The 17,867-nt window shown below is 38.2% G+C and overlaps 1 protein-coding gene across 1 annotated transcript in view; it reads right to left on the reverse strand.

Moving 5' to 3' along the window:
• Positions 1–17,867, reverse strand: part of DNAH17 (dynein axonemal heavy chain 17) — a 224,254-nt gene that overhangs the window by 188,238 nt on the left and 18,149 nt on the right. The window contains exons 3-11 of the mRNA XM_020966020.2: positions 17,612–17,805; positions 15,082–15,274; positions 14,438–14,537; positions 13,466–13,551; positions 13,081–13,206; positions 11,658–11,810; positions 11,470–11,559; positions 3,702–3,869; positions 3,271–3,387 (exon numbers count right to left, since the gene is read on the reverse strand). Of these exons, the coding sequence (XP_020821679.1) occupies positions 3,271–3,387; positions 3,702–3,869; positions 11,470–11,559; positions 11,658–11,810; positions 13,081–13,206; positions 13,466–13,551; positions 14,438–14,537; positions 15,082–15,274; positions 17,612–17,805 (1,227 nt within the window). The remainder of the gene's footprint in view (positions 1–3,270; positions 3,388–3,701; positions 3,870–11,469; positions 11,560–11,657; positions 11,811–13,080; positions 13,207–13,465; positions 13,552–14,437; positions 14,538–15,081; positions 15,275–17,611; positions 17,806–17,867) is intronic.

Raw genomic sequence — 17,867 nt, forward strand, 5'->3', positions numbered from 1 at the left:
TATATGTATATGTATATGTATATGTATATGTATATGTGTGTGTATATACATATATATATATATACATATATATATATATATATGCAGACATAGTTGTGATTACTTAAATACTTACAGGGAATTAGAGGGGAAAAGGAAAAAACTGTACTTGGAGATTTGGGATTTTCATTCATTCCAGTAACAAAGTTATGCAATTTATTTGAGAAATTTTGCAAAAAATTAAAATAAATACAGTGACTTAAAGGAAGCTGGTACAGCCCAAACACCATGAGTTACTTGTTTAGATATTAAAAAAAAAAGACAATAAATTATCAGTTCAAAACAGAAACAATGGAAAAAGGAGAAACTAGATCTAACAACACACAGGAAACATGATTTGGAAGGCTAAGAAATTAAAAGCAGCATAGCAAGAAGAAAATGAAATATTAAATATTAATTCAATATTTTATATTGTATTAACAAATAGAACTGAAGTAACTTACAACAGAGACAGTCTGCGTTACAAGACAATCAAAGTCAGAAACTAAGAAAATTAATTAAAGGGATATTTGATTTAGCACAGTGTAGCCAGGAAGATAATAAGTATGTATTGAAGTACTACATACAGATATTTCACTTGGAGAAAACCACACTAAGCATAAGGAAGAAACAGAAAATGGTAAAGTGCAGTTGAGTGTGTAGCAGGCATTAACTGAGATACCAAATTGGTGCTTTCAGTTTATGACTCTTCAACAAAGACCTATTAGGATGTTTGTAGCTAATGAGCCAAAAGAAAAGCATTCCAGGTTGCAGAAATGTCTTCATGAATTCTACATTTGAAAATAAATTGAAAACATAAATGTTCCTATATATTTAATAAACAATTAATGATCTTATGAATATGGTAATTAGAAAACTAGGATTGAACATTTAATTTTTAGGTTAATTGTGACTAGAAGTCCACATGGATTTTTACAAGTTTATACATTTGGATTTGAGTTTGTCCAAACAAAATAGTTAGTTATCTGAGTCCTGCTCCTTTCTTCTGACAATGTGGAAAGATGAGCAATTTACTAAGAGCTGATTTCATCATAATAATGCTGAGATTTTATCTCACATCCAGTAAGTAAACAAAGATAACCAAAGACAAGAATAATCAATGTTGGAGGAACCAAAATGATTACAGTACTGATAAACAAAACTAAAAGCTCTTGAAAAGACAAGCAAAACTTATAATGTGAAAAGTTATAAAGGAGCTGAACTCTTCCATATACATTCCAGCAAATATAACTTTTTAAAAAAGCAATAATGAAGAATGCCAAAGGGAATGAGAAGCTCCTGCATTCACTCAAAAAGCCTGAAGCCTACAGGCTCTGAGCTGGATACATTGAGGGAACCTGCACATTAACTCGGAAACCCATTAAAGGAAATGGTCTGTATCCCAAAGAGATCATCAAAAAAGGGAAAAGGACCTACATGTGTAAAAATACTTATAACAGACTCTTTTGTGGTGGCAAAATATTGGAAACTGAGGAGATGGCCATCGTTGAAATTGAGGGGAATGGCTGAACAAGTTGTGGTTTATGAATGTAATGGAATACTATTGTGCAATAAGAAATGATGAACAGGCTGACTTCAGAAAAACCTGGAAAGATTTGTATGAACTGATGCAAAGTGAAATGCACAGAACCAGCAAAACACTGTATACAATATCAGCAATATTATGTGATGACAACTATGAATGACTCAACTTTTCTCAGCCACATAATGATCCAAGACAAATACAAAGGACTCACGAAGGAAAATGCCAACCACATCCAGATAAAGAACTGATGGACTCTGAATACAGATCAAAGCATACTTTTTTCACTTAACTTTATTCTTTTTCATGGTTTTTTTCCTTTGGATCTTTTTCTTCTTTCACAACTGTGACTAATATGGAAATATGTTTTACATGATAGCACATGTATAACCTATATCAAATTGCCTACCAATTTAGAAAAAGGGGAGGGAGAAAAATTTGGAAGTCAAATTCTTGCAAAAATGAATGCTAAAAATTGTCTTGACTACATGTCACTGGGGAAAAAAATAAAATACTATCAAAGAAAAACAAACAAATAAAAATAAAGGAAATGTCATTCTCCCCCCAAAAAATATTCCATTCATCTCATTAGTAGACCTTTATTACCAAAAATGTACTTTATTATTATGTTTTCAATTCCATCAATAAAAAGTTGGTAGAAATTTTGCTTTCCCTCATTACATAAGTATCTACATAATTTCCTTGATTTTGCCTTTTGGCCTACAACGCCTAGAATATTTACTATCTGGCCCTTTGCAGAAAAATTTTGCCAATCTATGGAATAGATGATCTGTAAGGCTCCTTCCAGCTTTAAATCTACGATTCTATGATCTGAATGACCCAAAATGTTACAATATACAGATTGGCATGGTATCCTGATTTATGAGTTTTTCCACTATGCAACTCCCAACTTTTCCACTACACAGCTCCCTCCAATCTCCTCCCCCACAACACACACACATATCTAAACAATGGTAGAATTGAACTATCAGCTTAAAAGTGTGTCTATCTTTCTTTAGTGGGCAAATGTAAAACAACTGTCATTTCTTTCTCGCGATATTTTCTTTTAAATGTAGAAATCAGAACTGCAAGCAACTTAACCTGATCATTAGTAACTAGCTGGATGAACTATGGGAAAGAGAGAAAATAATGAGCTGAATAGGCTGGTGGACTTGAAATCAGGAAAATCAAGGTATAAATTCTACCTATCATTAATTGTATGACCCTGGACAAGTCATTTAACTTCTTGTCCTTAGGCAATAGAGTTTCCACATTGAAATTTCCTTGGAAAAGTTACTGTAAGCTCCCTGGAGTCTCAGTTTCCTCATGATGAAAATGAAGGGATTGGATTGTAGAAGAATGAGGTCACTTTTCCACAGTATTTTAAGATTTACAAAAAGTGCTTTTTTGGGGGGGGGGGGCTAGGCAATGGGGTTAAGTGACTTGCCCAGGGTCACACAGATAGTTAAGTGTTATGTGTCTGAGGCCATATTTGAACTCAGGTCCTCCCAAATCCAGGGCCGGTGCTCTATCCACTGCACCACCCTACCTGTGCCCAAAAGTGCTTTTCTTACAACAGCCCCGCTGAGGTAAGGAGTGCTACTAAGATGTTTTCTAAAATCTATCCCTTCTAGCTATGACATTCTGACTCCCCTAGTTCTATAATTATCCAATACTATAGCTCCAAGACAGCCCCCAGAAAGCCATACCTTAGCACAAGATTCAATGGAATTACAATCTTGGAATCCCTGACAAAATATGGTTGCCAATCTTCTATCCAAATCTTGAATCTTGGTCACAAAATCAGCATAATCCTCATCAAAACTCTGTTGATTTAAAAAAAAAAAAAGCAAAAGGAAGCAATCAGCTTGCAAAGTGATAATTGCTAGCTACAGAATCTCATTTGAGGCAAACATGAGTTAGAATCTGAGAGTATAGGTCTAAATTAGATATGTTAGTTGTCATGGTGACAACTTTTTATCAAGGCCTGATCTGGCATCATTAAGTAGAGGATAGAAAACTTTTCATGCCCCCTACATCTTTGGTTCTCCTCACCTCCTTGGGTATGTTTTATGAAAATACTTTTTTATGTAGCAAAACCAAACTTAAAGTCTTAAGGTACTTAAGATGAGTTGCTTACCGAGTCTTCAGGATCCAAGGGATCATATTTACAATCCGCAAAAACTCTCACCAGCTCAAAGACTTCCTCGTAAATTTGTGTCACCAAGTGTCTGAGGATGTTTCCTCTCACTCCTCCGAGCTCAATTTTCTCTAGCTTCAGGAACTCGATGGCTGTTTTATATAGGTCCTAATGGAGAACAACAATAAAACCAGTTGATTAACAGACATTACCAAATGCCAGGACGCAATTACCACTGTTGCTAACCCCCCCCAAAAAAAAGGAAAGAAAGAGAAAAAGAAAAAGAAAGAAGACAGGAAAGGGAAATCATCAAAGAAAATAGCCCACGGACATGAAGATAATCAGATTGGTCTCCTAGGAATGATTATTTTGGATAATTTTCTTGAACATTGAGAGAAAGGATCTGGAAGGAAGATTTTTCATAAAAAAGTTGTGTTTATTGTATTTTTGCGTATATTTGTTTGCATGTTGTCTCCCCCATTAGGTTGTAAGTTCCTTGAGGGCCGGGACTGTCTTTTACCTCTTTTTGTATCCCTGATGCTTAGCACAATGCCTGGCACATAGGGAGTACTTGATAAATGTTTATGAATTAATTGATTAATATGGTGGAAACATTAAGGCAGGAAGATCAAGAGATCTGGGTTCAAATTACAGATCTTCCACTGACTACCTAAGTAACCATGGGCAAGTCACTGGGGGCTTTTCTGGACCTCAGTTTCTTCTGACATAAAATGAGGGAGTTGGATTAGAATTTTACACGTATCTGTGGGAAAATAAAATAAATAAAATTTTAAAAGATAAACTGAAGGAAAACTTTAAAAAAAAGAATTTTAAGGTTTCTTGTAGTCAGTAGGCTATGATTTGAGATCTGAAATAGTCACCATTTTATAGCAAAAGTATAGAGGGAAAGAGGGAATAATTTACAAAAGAAATACTCTATGTTAAAGACAACATACATATTTCAATTCTTTCAAAATCTAGCTCAAGTACTGTACCATCCATGAAGCTTCCCTTAACTACCCTGGACCCAGGAACTTTTCTCCCCTTTTTGTAGCAATAACTATCTATGTCCATTTACTGGACCCATTTACTGGGCCCATCACTAGCTCCTGTCATTTACTGTTATCTCTCCCATTCTACAATTACTTTTTTTTTCAACTGATTTGTATGATCCTTGAGGGTAGGGACCCTGTCTTGTACTTTTTGTGCCCCCTCACTCAATGCCTAACAAAATTCCTGGTGCTTTTGACAATTCTTCATTTTCCTCATCTATAAAATTAAGGGTATAGTATATAGTAGAGTGGACAAAGTACAAAGCCTGGCATCAAAAGACTTGAGATCATTCACAGCTTTTTCACTTGCTACTTGTATGACCTTGTATCATTCATCATTCCTTTTCTGGGCCTCAGTTTTTTCATCTGTAAAATAAAGAAGTTTGACTAAATAATCTCTTCGGTTCCCTTATAGATCAAAATCTTAATTCTGTGACTTTGCCTCTGAGGTTCTTTGCTGGGGTAGCAGAGAAAGTCCTAGACCCTGACACACTTGGTTCATGACGTGGCCTCCAAAGTGGCCCTAGCTCAGAGTACAGAGGTATCTTCACTAGTTATAAAACCATCACCATCACAGTGGGCTCTAAATTTTTGAAGGTATCAAGATTTTAAGGAAACCACCCCACCAAAAATGGAAAGAGATTTGCCCAAAATCATATAGCAAGTAGCAAGATCAATCAGGATTAAAACCAGAAGGACAGCATAGTATAATGGAAAAAATCACTGGATTACTAGTCTGAATACCTTAGTTTAATATTGTGGCTCTGACATTAATAGGCTATGTAACCTTATACAAATAATTTCTATCTCTGGTCCTCAGTTTTTCTATCTATGAAATAAGGAGTTGGACTAATTGGACATTTTTAATGGACCTCTTTAACCTGGGGTCCATGAACTTATTTTTTTCCAATATCCATATTCTGGCGGGGGGCGGGGGGGGTGGAAGCTAGAAAAAGAAAGAAAAAACATGCTTCAATCTGCACTCTGAGTTCATTGGTTCTCCTAGAGATGGATAGCATTTTCATCATGAGTCATTTATATGAACTTGTTTTTAAGAAATTTTTGATAATTGTACTTTAGCTGGTTAAGAACCATTGAATCAATGTCTGAGGTCCCTTCCAACCAGGCATGTGCTCAGACAAGCTCACAAGAGCTCACTGTTAAATTCTCAGTGTAAGTATTTATACCTCTGAAATTGACAAAAGATACAAATCAGGGCTTTGTTATTTTTTAGCTGACTGTCTAGACTTAAGACTGTGATGGAAAAATATTAATAATGCAGATTTAAACTTAAAAGTATGTCATGAGTTCATTTCATTTTTGGAGAGCCAGTTGTTAAACATTTGCCAGCACACTCCTCCTTCCAACTATCAAAAATATTTATGATTTCTTCAGTAAGAAGCAGTAAGTTGCCCCACCCACCTCTCCCACCTCCTAAACCAGTACAAATTATTGGTTTTATATATGTGAAACAGATAAAAAGTATTAGACACCATGCATAAAATATTCTAGACACAAGGACTTGTGTATTAGGGATTTGCACTGAAATAAAGGAAGCAATCGTGTGATTAGTCTAGTGAATTAAAGAATGGCCAGTTTAAGGTACTAGTTGGCAGATTCAGGACTATGACCTATCCTGACTCAGTCTAGAAGCTGCAGCTGAAGAACCTATAGCTGACCATTCTAAACAGACACTGGTATAGCGGAAGAGCCTTGGATCTGGCATCAGGGAACCTGTGTTCATACATCAGTTCCACTTCTTACTTAATAGACTATGTGACCTTGGATAAGTTACTTCTCTCTGGGATTCAATTTTCTCAACTGTAAAATAGGGAGGTAGGCCTAAGTCAAGTTCAAATTTACAAACTAGCTAATCTCTCAAGTGAAAACCTACAGAAAACTGAAGTGGTCAATAACAGCCAAAAAAAAGCTCGAAAAGTAAAACAGAAACAATCCAAAACTAAAGACACATCATTCACAAATTTCCCTAGTAGGTGGTGTAGTGGATCAAGAGGCAGGCCTAGAGTCTGGAACACTCATTCTCCTGAGTTCAAATCCAGCCTCAGACACTTCCTAGCTTGCTGCAGAGACTTCCCTTCTCTATGTATGAGCCATGCCATGCTTGGCACAGCGAAATAATTTTTTTGTGTGTAACTTGTACCTAAGTTGTAAAGCTGTGCCTCCTTTTCTCCCCCCCATAATTTCTTTTGGTAGTCTGGACAGGGAATCTGAAACACAAAGATATGAGAAGAAAACACTGGCTGTGTCCTTCCCTCCTTTTCTTCTTTCTGGTATCAGATTTGAAGTATGACAGTCTTCCTTTTAAATCTCTTTAAGCAAGAGGAAAAGCTTGCTAGCAATCCATGGACTACAACTCTCTTTGAAGCATAGAATTCCCCTAGATGTGATTTTTAAAAAATTAGTTGAAATCTTTTTTCCCCTTGATATTTTGTTTTTGTTCTTAGTCTGGCTCATTTAATTCCTAGTCTGTTTGTTCTATGCCAGTAGAGATGGTCCCTTTAGAGAAAAACCCATGTTATCATTTCCTTAACCATGGTGGAAGAGTTGGTCTTTATGTACGTCTTGTCCCCAGAGAGATTGTGTTGTATGTTTCTTTGAGGTCTGAGCTGTAATTGCCTTTGTCTGACTCTTCATAACTGGATGGACCATAATGTCCATGGGTTTTTCTTGGCAAGTATATTAGAGTGGTTTGCCATTTCCTTCTCCAGTGGATTAAAGCAAACAGAGGTTTCAGTGACTTGCCCAGGGTCACACAGCCTAGTAAGTATCTGAAGCCAAATTTGAACTGAGGTCTTCCTGACTCCAGGCCCTTCACTCTATCAACTGAGCCACCTAGGTATCTTGACAACTGGAAGGATGTAGTTAAAATCATTCTCTCTAGCTTTTTTGACTTACTAGGGGAGAACACTTTTTAACTGAATGAAACAATCAAAACTGAGTGAGAACAGAGTCTCTAGCTCCCTTTAATGAATCAAATCATTACGTGTGATATTGTACCATATAGTAAGCAGTTTGTGTAAAAGAGGGATAAAGAGAGTCTGAGCCTAATTTGGGAGGGTAGAGTAAGCATGGAGTGAAAGGAAGACCCATCTATGAAAGAGAAAGGTTATATCTAGAAGGAACATTGGCTGAAGACCCAGGCTGAGGAAAATCTCAGGAAAAGCTTAGCATTCTCTTACTTCCCTTCCTGATGCCTGTCACTCTACAGACACTATAATATAATCTGCCATTTTGCTACTCAAATATTTCCAAAAACTGAATTTTGCCTCATCCACAAAGAGACCAAGCTAACTATGTATAAGTATAAAGTTAAAGCAGACAGCCTAATCTTTACCCAGGAATAGGAAGGTTCCTAACTAGGGGTTCAGAACGAGTGTGACAACTCAAAACTTTTCATCTAAAATAAACTGCTTGAAGTTGAAGAGGAGAAAACCGAGCAGACTTTGAAGCCATATATAGCTCCCTTGGCTTAAAACAAGCTAATTATTGTAACGGGGGATTACATAGGCTTTCTAGAGATAATGGGTTTATTGTTTGTCAATCTCACACACATACACACACACACACACACACACACACACACATCTCTATGTTTTTTTGATCACCAGAAAGGGTTGTTGTTTTGGTTTGTTTGTTTGTTTTTTCCTACCAGCTCAGTTAGCCTTCTACTTATGGTGGGCCTCCACATCCTGGCCCAGACCTAATATCCTTAGCTCTTATCTTTATCACCTCCTTATCTTCTCCATGCATGTGTGATTAAACAGGTCTGTTTAATTAACTTCCAATAAAGTAATGCCAACATCTCGATGATTTATTATTCTCTCAAGATTCAAAACTAGTGTGACAGTGCACTTTTTACTGAATATGTGTGTGGTACTGGGACAGTATTTGTTTTGCTTTATCTATGTTTTAATCAGCCTGTATGAGAAGGGTTTCCCCCCTACCCCCTCTTTTTTTTTTAAACTCAGCATTGTTCCTAAGGAGAAGAAAGAAAAGAAGAAAAAAAAAGTTAAAGTGTCCTATCTGTGCCTGCTGGTAACTTGTAACATCAATTAATATAGCTGCCATAAATTTTAGGAGTGAAAATTTTTTAGTAAGAAGGTATTTTAAGTTTCCCAAATATAGGGATTTTAAGTCAAGCAACTGTTAATCTCCTCTTTTCATTCTAAATTTGGCCACTCAGGGAAAAAACAGTAGAAAACAAAAGGATTTTTTTTTGTGAGTTGTCTTCTTTGCCCACCTTTTTGAGATATTACTGCCTTGAAAAATAAACAAGGAACAATATTTATTTCATAGGATAATGCCTGTTCCATTAGGATAAAATAGTTCCAAGTCTCATAAATTTAGGGAGCACAGGAGCCACTGGAAACTCTCATAAATTAAGTAAGGCCACATTCTGATACTATGTGCTAAATTAGAGGAAGCCAACTAAGCCTTCAGGTAAAGGTCCTTCAGTCCTACTAACTACCTACAGTCTGTAAGCTTCGGATAAGCTCCAGACCCGTGCAGCAGAAAACCAGGGACCATCATGCTAATGAACTAACCCTAAGTTAGGTGCTGAGCTTTGAGATGAAATGGATATGTTAATAAGCTAAGTCTAACGTGGCATAGATAAGAAATAGCCTGTTTCACTCACACACTCACACACACACACACACACACACACACACACACACACACACACACACAACAAAACCCTTCAAAAATGAAACCCCAAACTCCTGCCCCCTAGAACACCTCCACCTGCTAAGAAGGATCTATGCTGCCCGAGCGCTCCCAACGCGAATCCACGTAACTCTCTGTGCTCCTCCCCCTCCCCATTCTCTTCCCCATACTTCCCACCTCCCTGTACCACGCCATCCCTGTCCCCAAGCTGTGTGCCTCAGTACCCCAGGATACTTTAACTGTACTCTCCGTGCCTTATTAAAGTGATTGAAATATTACTTCATACTGCTACCGTCACGGTCTTTCCCAGGGAGCAGCCAAACAATTGCGCATGCATTCTCCCACCAACTTGACTCAGAGGGACACCCTAGCGGTTGCATTCCTTTGGTCATCAACTGAGAGCATTAGAACTAACTGCGCTATTTAAAGCCTCCTCTAGCCCTGAAGGAGCTGGGCACAGTGAGATGGCTAAACCTTATGTCCCCTTCTAGGAGGTTCCCCTCCCCTTTTATCTGGGTCACAGTAAATCAGTGAATAATTCGATAAATTAATTGGCAATTTACCTCAAAACATAACTTACTTGAGAAAGAACTCCCTATTTGATAAGAGATTCTGGAAAAGCTGGAAAGCAATCTAGCAAAAATTATTTAGGCATAAATGATTATGTGACCCGAATATTAAAGTGCTTATAAAGCAGACTAGAAGCCAATCTGGTACCTTTCACAGTTTTGGGACATGCTCCTGGCTTCGGTTTTCTCATCTGGAAAATGTTACTAAGGGTACTTGTCTTTGCTGTGATAAACCTGAAAGCCTGGTGTATAAAAGGGAATTGCTACTGATAACTTTATTATTGTCAGTTCTCAACAATTCATGGGTATCATTGACTGGGGACAGTCAATAAACAAATAAACAGATACATGAATGTAATAGAATATTGGGCAGTAAGAAATTATGACTGACAAATTCAGAGAAACATGGGAAGAAAATGTAAAGGAAAATTGTCCTAAAAGAAAGCCCAACTCTGAGTAATGTTAATAACCAATCTTGCTTGTGGAGATCAGATAATGAAATATACCTCTTTCCTCTCAGCATCTGTGTTGGGTTAGAAGGGAAGGGAGTGCCCCAGAACAGAATACTGCATACAATGGCAAATACAATCACTCTTATAGGCCATTTTTGCCTAACTTCTGTATTTTTTATTTAAGAGTTCAATTCCAGGATAAGTGAGTGAGGTAGGGGAATACCTAAAAATGACTAGAACATAAAAACAAAAGGAAACAAATCTTATTTAAAAAAAATAATTCAGAGTTAATTATTGATTCTACTTGTGGATTATTTCAGCCCTTCATTTTCCTCTACCTTTTGAAATGCCGGCCTGTGGCCATTTCATTTCTCACTAATACCTATCCTATGGAGTAGTTGGGGAGGTAGAGTGGGAAGGCAGTTGAAACGATCATTTTTGTTCCTTTCTACCAGCTCAAATCAAAGATTTTCTGTTTGTTTGATTTTGGTTTTGGCAGCGGGGAATGATGTTTTCTGTAGCCTCCCATGCCTGAGATGGGTTGGTTTTTTTTTTCTGGGTAAGAAATAAAGCTCTGTAGGGTGCCGGAGATGCGGAAGAAATGATAAGTGCTTCGAAGACGCTGTCAGTCAAATATCAAAGAGGCTTTGAGAAAATGAACTCTCAGGCAAGTTTTGAATTTGGGAACTAAAAAGTAGAAGATAGGAAAAGGCTTGTGAGAAGGCAGCATAGTATGGATCCTGTCTTCAGATTCTAGTTCTCATACTAACTAGTTGTGTGACCTTAGGAAAGTCATTTTACATATCTAGGCTTCAGTGATCTCATCTGTAAAATGAAGGGTGGGACTTGATGACCTCCTAAGTTCCTAAACTAGAGCAGCCCTAAAGATATAATCATTAGGGACAGAATTATAAAATATGGAAAGACCTCAAGGACGCAGAAAAGCCCAAATTGAAATCAATGGTGCTAAAGAAAGACTTAGACAGAATAATCCAAGTTTCACTTTTACCTCTATTGTCTGGACTCTGTGGAAGAATAAGTTCATTCTGGAAAATGCAAGAGTGGATGGGAATTCCCACAGCACTGGTTCTTTGCCATTCTAAGAGAGAGAAGGAAAAATGAGAATCAGCTTCGAACATTGAAATCATGAGTGACAGTGTAAGTTTTAACATCACTGCTCTTCCAATTGGCAAGTACCTTAAAGAAATGAGGCATATTGGTGCAGCAATAATCGTAGGTCTGGTAGATCTCCTTTAAAATATGCACTGAGTGTGAGATGCCAACCAACACTTCCTCTATTTCACCTTGTAATCCTTTCAGCACTTCTTCAGGGCTCAGATAACTGCGTGTCTGGGCAAAAAAACCAGATTCCAATATCCTTACAAGCCACTTAAAATGATATTACCTTACCATGTTTATCTATTCTCTTGTTCTCCTCCTTCCCATTTGTCTAGAACAGCAGTCTTTGCAATTCTACTGGGCAACACCTCAGATTATAGGGAATTACTTGGGGAGGGGCCCACAGCTCCCTGGAGAAAACTGCTAGGTTTGCTTCCTCTAACAAATTAGAAGGATTGATTGTATTTGGAGTTAAAAATAAACCAATAAATTACATACAGACTGGTCCTTTCCATCAGGTTAAGGCACTTATTGCTCATTTCGAAAGGACAGACTCCACCACCACCTCATTATATCCCATCACCAACCTCTGCAATGTATAGGCTGTGGCAAATGTGTATTGTTAAGGAATGGGTATAATCTTTGAGGGGGGCATCTCCCCCCAGGCTATCAAGTCTTTCAGTAGTACTCTCCTCCTACTGTCTCTTTGGTAACTAAATTTCTGGGGTTGGTGATTTGGATTTTATAACAATACCCAAAGTTTATGAACTTTTGAGCCAAATTTGAGGCATTGGAAGGTGTTTGGCTTTATTCCAAGGAAGAAAAAAAGGGAACCAAAAGTTCAGAATATTAAAAATAAAATGAAAGAAAGAAAAAATGGGATTCAAATGTAGAAGCAAATTAGTTCAGGTTGTAGTTAGATAATCTCTGTAGAACAGGTTGATCACTTTCTAGTAATTTCAGGTCACTAAGCAGTTGCTTTAAGGTTGCCGCTACATTCAGTTTAATTCAATTAACAACACGCATGTTTAAGAACTTACTATATGCCAGGTATTGTGTCCAGCACCATGTTAAACAAAGAACATTTAACAGTCCCTGTTCTTAATGAATTTTCATTCTATTTGGGGAAACCTACAGAGTAAATTAAATACAAAATAAATACAAAGTAATTTGGGGGGTGGAGTGGGATGGCACAAGGGCTAATATGAAGGGTACTTTGTTAACAATAGAAGATGGACCCCAGAGGGAACAATAGAAGGTAGGGTAGAGTAGGATAGGGGCACATCCACGAAATAGAGAGACATAAGCCCAGAGACTGAGAGAAGTAATTATTGCTTACCTACCCCCTAGCTCAAATCTCCAGGGCTTTCCAGGAAGATCCTTTTGAGTTACAGAGGATGGTTTGAGGAAAAGGGAGATGAGGAAGGTATATAGGAAGTCATAGGGTTTTACAAGAATACTATATTTACAAGAATAATGTCTGATGGCGCTTGGAATTTACCATTTCAATGAACTGGTTGAAAATCTCCTGCAAAATAACTATAATCCTCGATGGGGTGTTATAGTACTCAGAGTTGGACCATATATAGCAGATGGTAAACAGCACCTTGGAAATAAAGATAGGGAGCTGCAAAGAAATAAGGTGCCCATAAGTCCACTTAGAAATCAGTAACAACATATAGTCAAACAAATGGTTTCCCTCCCTTGGAAACTATTGACTTTGTAATATTTAATCCCAGTGCCTCATGAAACTGAATACACTTACCTCTGGCATGGAAGAGCTACAACATTCACGACCCCTCCCCTTTGGCCTATGTGGAACACACAAAACATGTGTTGCCATCTATCCTTATTATTGAGAAATGATTCTTGTCCTCAAATCTTACCAAAGAGTAGTCGCCCTGTTCCATTTCCTCCAATGAAATCTGTAGAGGCTTTAGGTAGAGAACGATATCTTTAGCTTCCTTCAGTCCTATATAAAACAAGCATTAATTTTTTTGTATTATATATATGTATGTATGTATTATATGTGTATGTATGTATACACATATATACAATTTCCCCCCAATTACATATTAAAACAAATTTTAAACATTTGTTTTTCTCAAAGTTCGAGTTCCAAATTCTATCCTTCCCTCCCTCCTTCTCCTTCCCTCTCCCCTCCCCGAGACAGTAAGCAATCAGATATAGGTTATACATGTGCAATCATGTAAAACATTTCCTTATTAAGTCATTTAACAAGCATTGATTGAAGGTAAACATATATACACATAGAGATAGAGATAGATATCTATCACCATCAATCTGATATAGATATGGATCTATAGATAGAAATATCTATCTTCACCGTAGAAGAGAATAAACAGAAAGAAGCCATTTGTAGAAAAACCCAGGGCTCTAGGAGGTTAGTGACTTGCTAAAGGCAGAGCCATAATTAGCATGGGGTGAATGGGGCAGTTCCCTAGGATATCAACATGGGCCAGAGCAGGGCAGGACCAAGAATGTTTCCTCCCAGTGGTAGCACCAACCCTGAACTCTTGCCTCAACTGCTACCATTCACAGCCCCTTTTCTGTGGCATCTCTTTTCTGAATCCATCTTTCACCTCATACAATTTCTGCAGGTGTGAAGATCAGACTGGACCCTTTCCCAGAGTGGCTGCATCCTCTCTGTTGCCACAGCTCACAACAACCCACCCCCACCACTCTCCCTCTAGAGAGGTTAAAAAAATTAATTTTAGCTCTATCAGAAGGTAACCCCAAGTGCTCAAAGTCCTAAAGTCCTTTCAGAAAGGATTCCGAAATTTCAGTTGGAGTATGTATTTGATAGACCCTTGAAGTGGAGTGAATTGTGAGTTTACCTTCATTGACATCTGAATAAACATTCTGAAGTGCAGGCCAGTAGCAACTCTTTGCCTCCTTCAAAATTTCCACTATTTTATTCACTTTAGGCTTGCTCAGCTAAGGAGGAAATTATATTAACACATGAGTGTTTCAATATCAGAGCAGTAAGTAGGGTAGGGCAAATGGAGCTTTGTTTCAGAGCATAGGGTATTCAGAGAATAGGGTATTAATAGCACTTTCAGTCCTTTCAACAACACAGAAATAATTGAGCTTCCCACCTACTTAGCAAGAATAATTAGTTAAATTAAAAAATAATTAGTTAAAATAAAATGGCAGCTTCCTTTCCACCCAGCTTCTAGCAGTTTACTACCTAGCAGCAGCCTTACAGGGACTTGGGTCTTTGCCACCACCCTTTATCCCCAAATGAATTGAGGGCTTATTTCATGTTGTTTGCCAAAGGATGCAAAAATTGCTAGTTATGGCTCTGTTCAACAAAGGAAGTATATGCCCCCACCCTCTAGTATCAGCTTCTCAAGGCTTTTCTTCTTGGGAAGGGAGAACAACCTACAAATATAAGATAGGGCCTGTGTTCACTAGTCTCCTTCAATCTTGTGATAACAAATATGAAAGATTTCATTGGGGCAGGAAAACATCACCCTACCTGCTCATGAATACACTTCAGATTCATCAGCCTGGCACGCCAAAATTCAAATTCTACTTGTGGCAAGGGGTGCAATCCATCTAGCAGAGGTTGGGCTGAGTCTTTACTCAAGACATCCCTGATTTGGTGAGACCAGTCTATGATTATGGTTTCAATAGCATGCAGCAATGCATTGTCCAGTGATGGGGGTAGTCTGAAAGTCATAAACAGTCCTATTGTAAGTTACTCACCTAATAAAATCAACACATATATTCAGCTATTCTCAGAGGAGACTTGCTCTATTTTCCATGCTTTTCTTGGGGACTGTTGAAACATCTTTTCCCTAAAAGGTGCATCCTCACCCACTTCAAGTCAATTCAATAAAAATGCTTAAAGCAGTTGCTATGTGCTAGGGTTATGGGTGACCATGTGAGCCAGACTTAGAGTGAGGAAGACCTGAACTTCAAGTGCTATATCTGATAAGTACTAATGATGGGGGTATGGGCCCCAGAAAACCCTTAAACTTTTCCTTATCTCCCTTTGAAAGCCCTAGCCCCACCTTTTGATCTTATTCAGATGCCTTTCAAACTTCTTCCTTTCAGTTCCCTTCATTATCTATTCCCATTGTCTATTCAATTTCTCAGACCTTCCAATCAGAATTCTCACCTAGACCCTTTTCCCAGCCCCCCCCCCAGCCACCCAAAGTTACTTTAGTGTATATAAGATCCACCCTGGCCCCCTTTCAAACACTGAGACTCTCTCATGCCCAAAAGGCTGAGACTTTCTTATGCCTGCTCATCCTTACAGGTGTCACCTGGCCTATATGATTTATCTCTAATAAACCTTTCCTCTGGCTGAAAAAAGATTTGGGTTGAATTCATTCAGGCAGGGCCCGCATTGCGATCTTGGGGTCCCAGCACCCCAGACCTCTTGACCTCATCACTACCTTTAGCACCCTCGGGGATGTCACTTAACCTTTTAGTGCCCCTAGGCAACTTTCCAAGACCCTGTTGTTGATTTTTACCAGCAGAAGGGCTTTTCCATACAAAGAATATTCCATAATAGTGAAATCACAACACCCCCTCCCCCAAAAGAAAATGTACCAGGAACTGTGCCAGGTGCCTCCCCTCAAAGAGCTTACATTCTGCTGGGGAAGATCCAAAACTTGCATATGTATATGTGTGTGTGTATAATATTACATATTATTGTATATTTATATATTAAATATATATTTATATTTATTGTTTAATATTAAATATATTTATATTTATTTAGAAATACAATAAGAAGTAAGGTTGAAGAGGACAAAGGAAAGATCTAGAGATAAAGTGCTCTAAGAAAATTTGAGGAGAGAACACTGTCAACTGGGGGTGGGTGGGTCAAGTGGAACTGTGAGGAGGGCAGAATCCAGGAAAGTTTCATGGAGGAGGTGGCTCCTTAACTGGATTGAGAAAGATTAGGCAAGATGAAGAAAGCACACGTGGAGTATGTGAGACAGAGCACAAATGGATAGTCTGTATAGTATGTTAGCTTCCTAGGCTTCTTTGATCCTGGGAAGGGAAAGGAAGGAACAACAGGGTTGTACTAGATGCATCTTGAACATCTCTCTCTCTCTCTCTCTCTCTCTCTCTCTCCCTCCCTCTCTCTCTCTCTCTCTCTCTCTTTTTCTCTCTCTCTCTTTTTGAGACAATCTGGGATAAATTATTTGCCCAGGGTTACACAGCTAGTCAGTGTCTAAGGTTGGATTTGAACTCAGGTCTGCCTGACTTCAGGGGTGTTCTCTATCCACTGCACCATCTCCCTGCCCTTGAACCATCTCTTAAAGCCAATTGTTTAATTTTTCAGTGTGAGCAATTATATCTTGGAAACTGGCAAATGCTACAAATCAGAGCTTGATTTATTGTTTTATTGATTATCGAGACTTCAGAAATGTTAATAATACAAACTAAACTTAAAACTAAAACTTGAAACTAAAAAGTATGCCATGCATAGTTGTTGTTGTTTGCTCCCAGAGACCTGGTTGTTAAACATTCCTCAGCACTCTGCTAAATAGAACCAAGTTCATCATGTCCCTTTGTAGTGTGTTTCATCAAGCCTCCCTTTGCTTTTGCACAATTCTAGTGGGGGTGGAGTGAGGGAGCTGTTACTTAGACTATGGAGACTAAAGAGTTTTCAAATTTAAATCTTATTAGAGATTCAGGAACCCAGAAGGGCCACAGGCTCAGGAATGTATCAGCCTTCCCCATGTCTATCTTTAGTGAGCTTCAAAACTTAAAGCAAATATATTGAGGAAAATTGATCAAATGGATCATCTAGCCCAACCCACTAATTTTACAGATGAGGAAACTGAGGCTCAGAAAGCTTAAATAACTTGCCTAGAGCCATATAGTCCCTAAACATTGAGGTGGGATTTGAACTTCCTGACTACAGGTCCAGTTCTTTATCCATTGTACCATACTGCCTCACCAATAGCTTCAGGCAACATAATTGTTCTCTTTAGCTCTTTAGTCTAAGATAAGTCAGATCTCAGTTAACCCTTGAAAGGTCTTACCTTTCCATTGATTCTACTGTACCATCCAAACTCCCCAAGTGCTCTGGGATGGGAAGCAGAGTTTTTCCTTCGATTTTCCCTCCCATCACAAACATTTCATTCTTCAGTTTGTGAGCTTGTCGGACTATATCTTCTGAAACCACCCGGGGCCAGCCACTCAGGTTTTCACTTTCGTTGAACAGAGAATAAATAATCTAGAAAGACACATTTTTAAAGTTTCATTTTCTGCCTACACCAATCCAGGGAAAGTTTTGCT

The sequence above is a fragment of the Phascolarctos cinereus genome, unplaced genomic scaffold (assembly GCF_003287225.1).
Source record: "Phascolarctos cinereus isolate Bilbo 61053 unplaced genomic scaffold, phaCin_HiC Scaffold_5;HRSCAF=322, whole genome shotgun sequence".
In the NCBI taxonomy this organism is placed as follows: Eukaryota; Metazoa; Chordata; class Mammalia; order Diprotodontia; family Phascolarctidae; genus Phascolarctos; species Phascolarctos cinereus.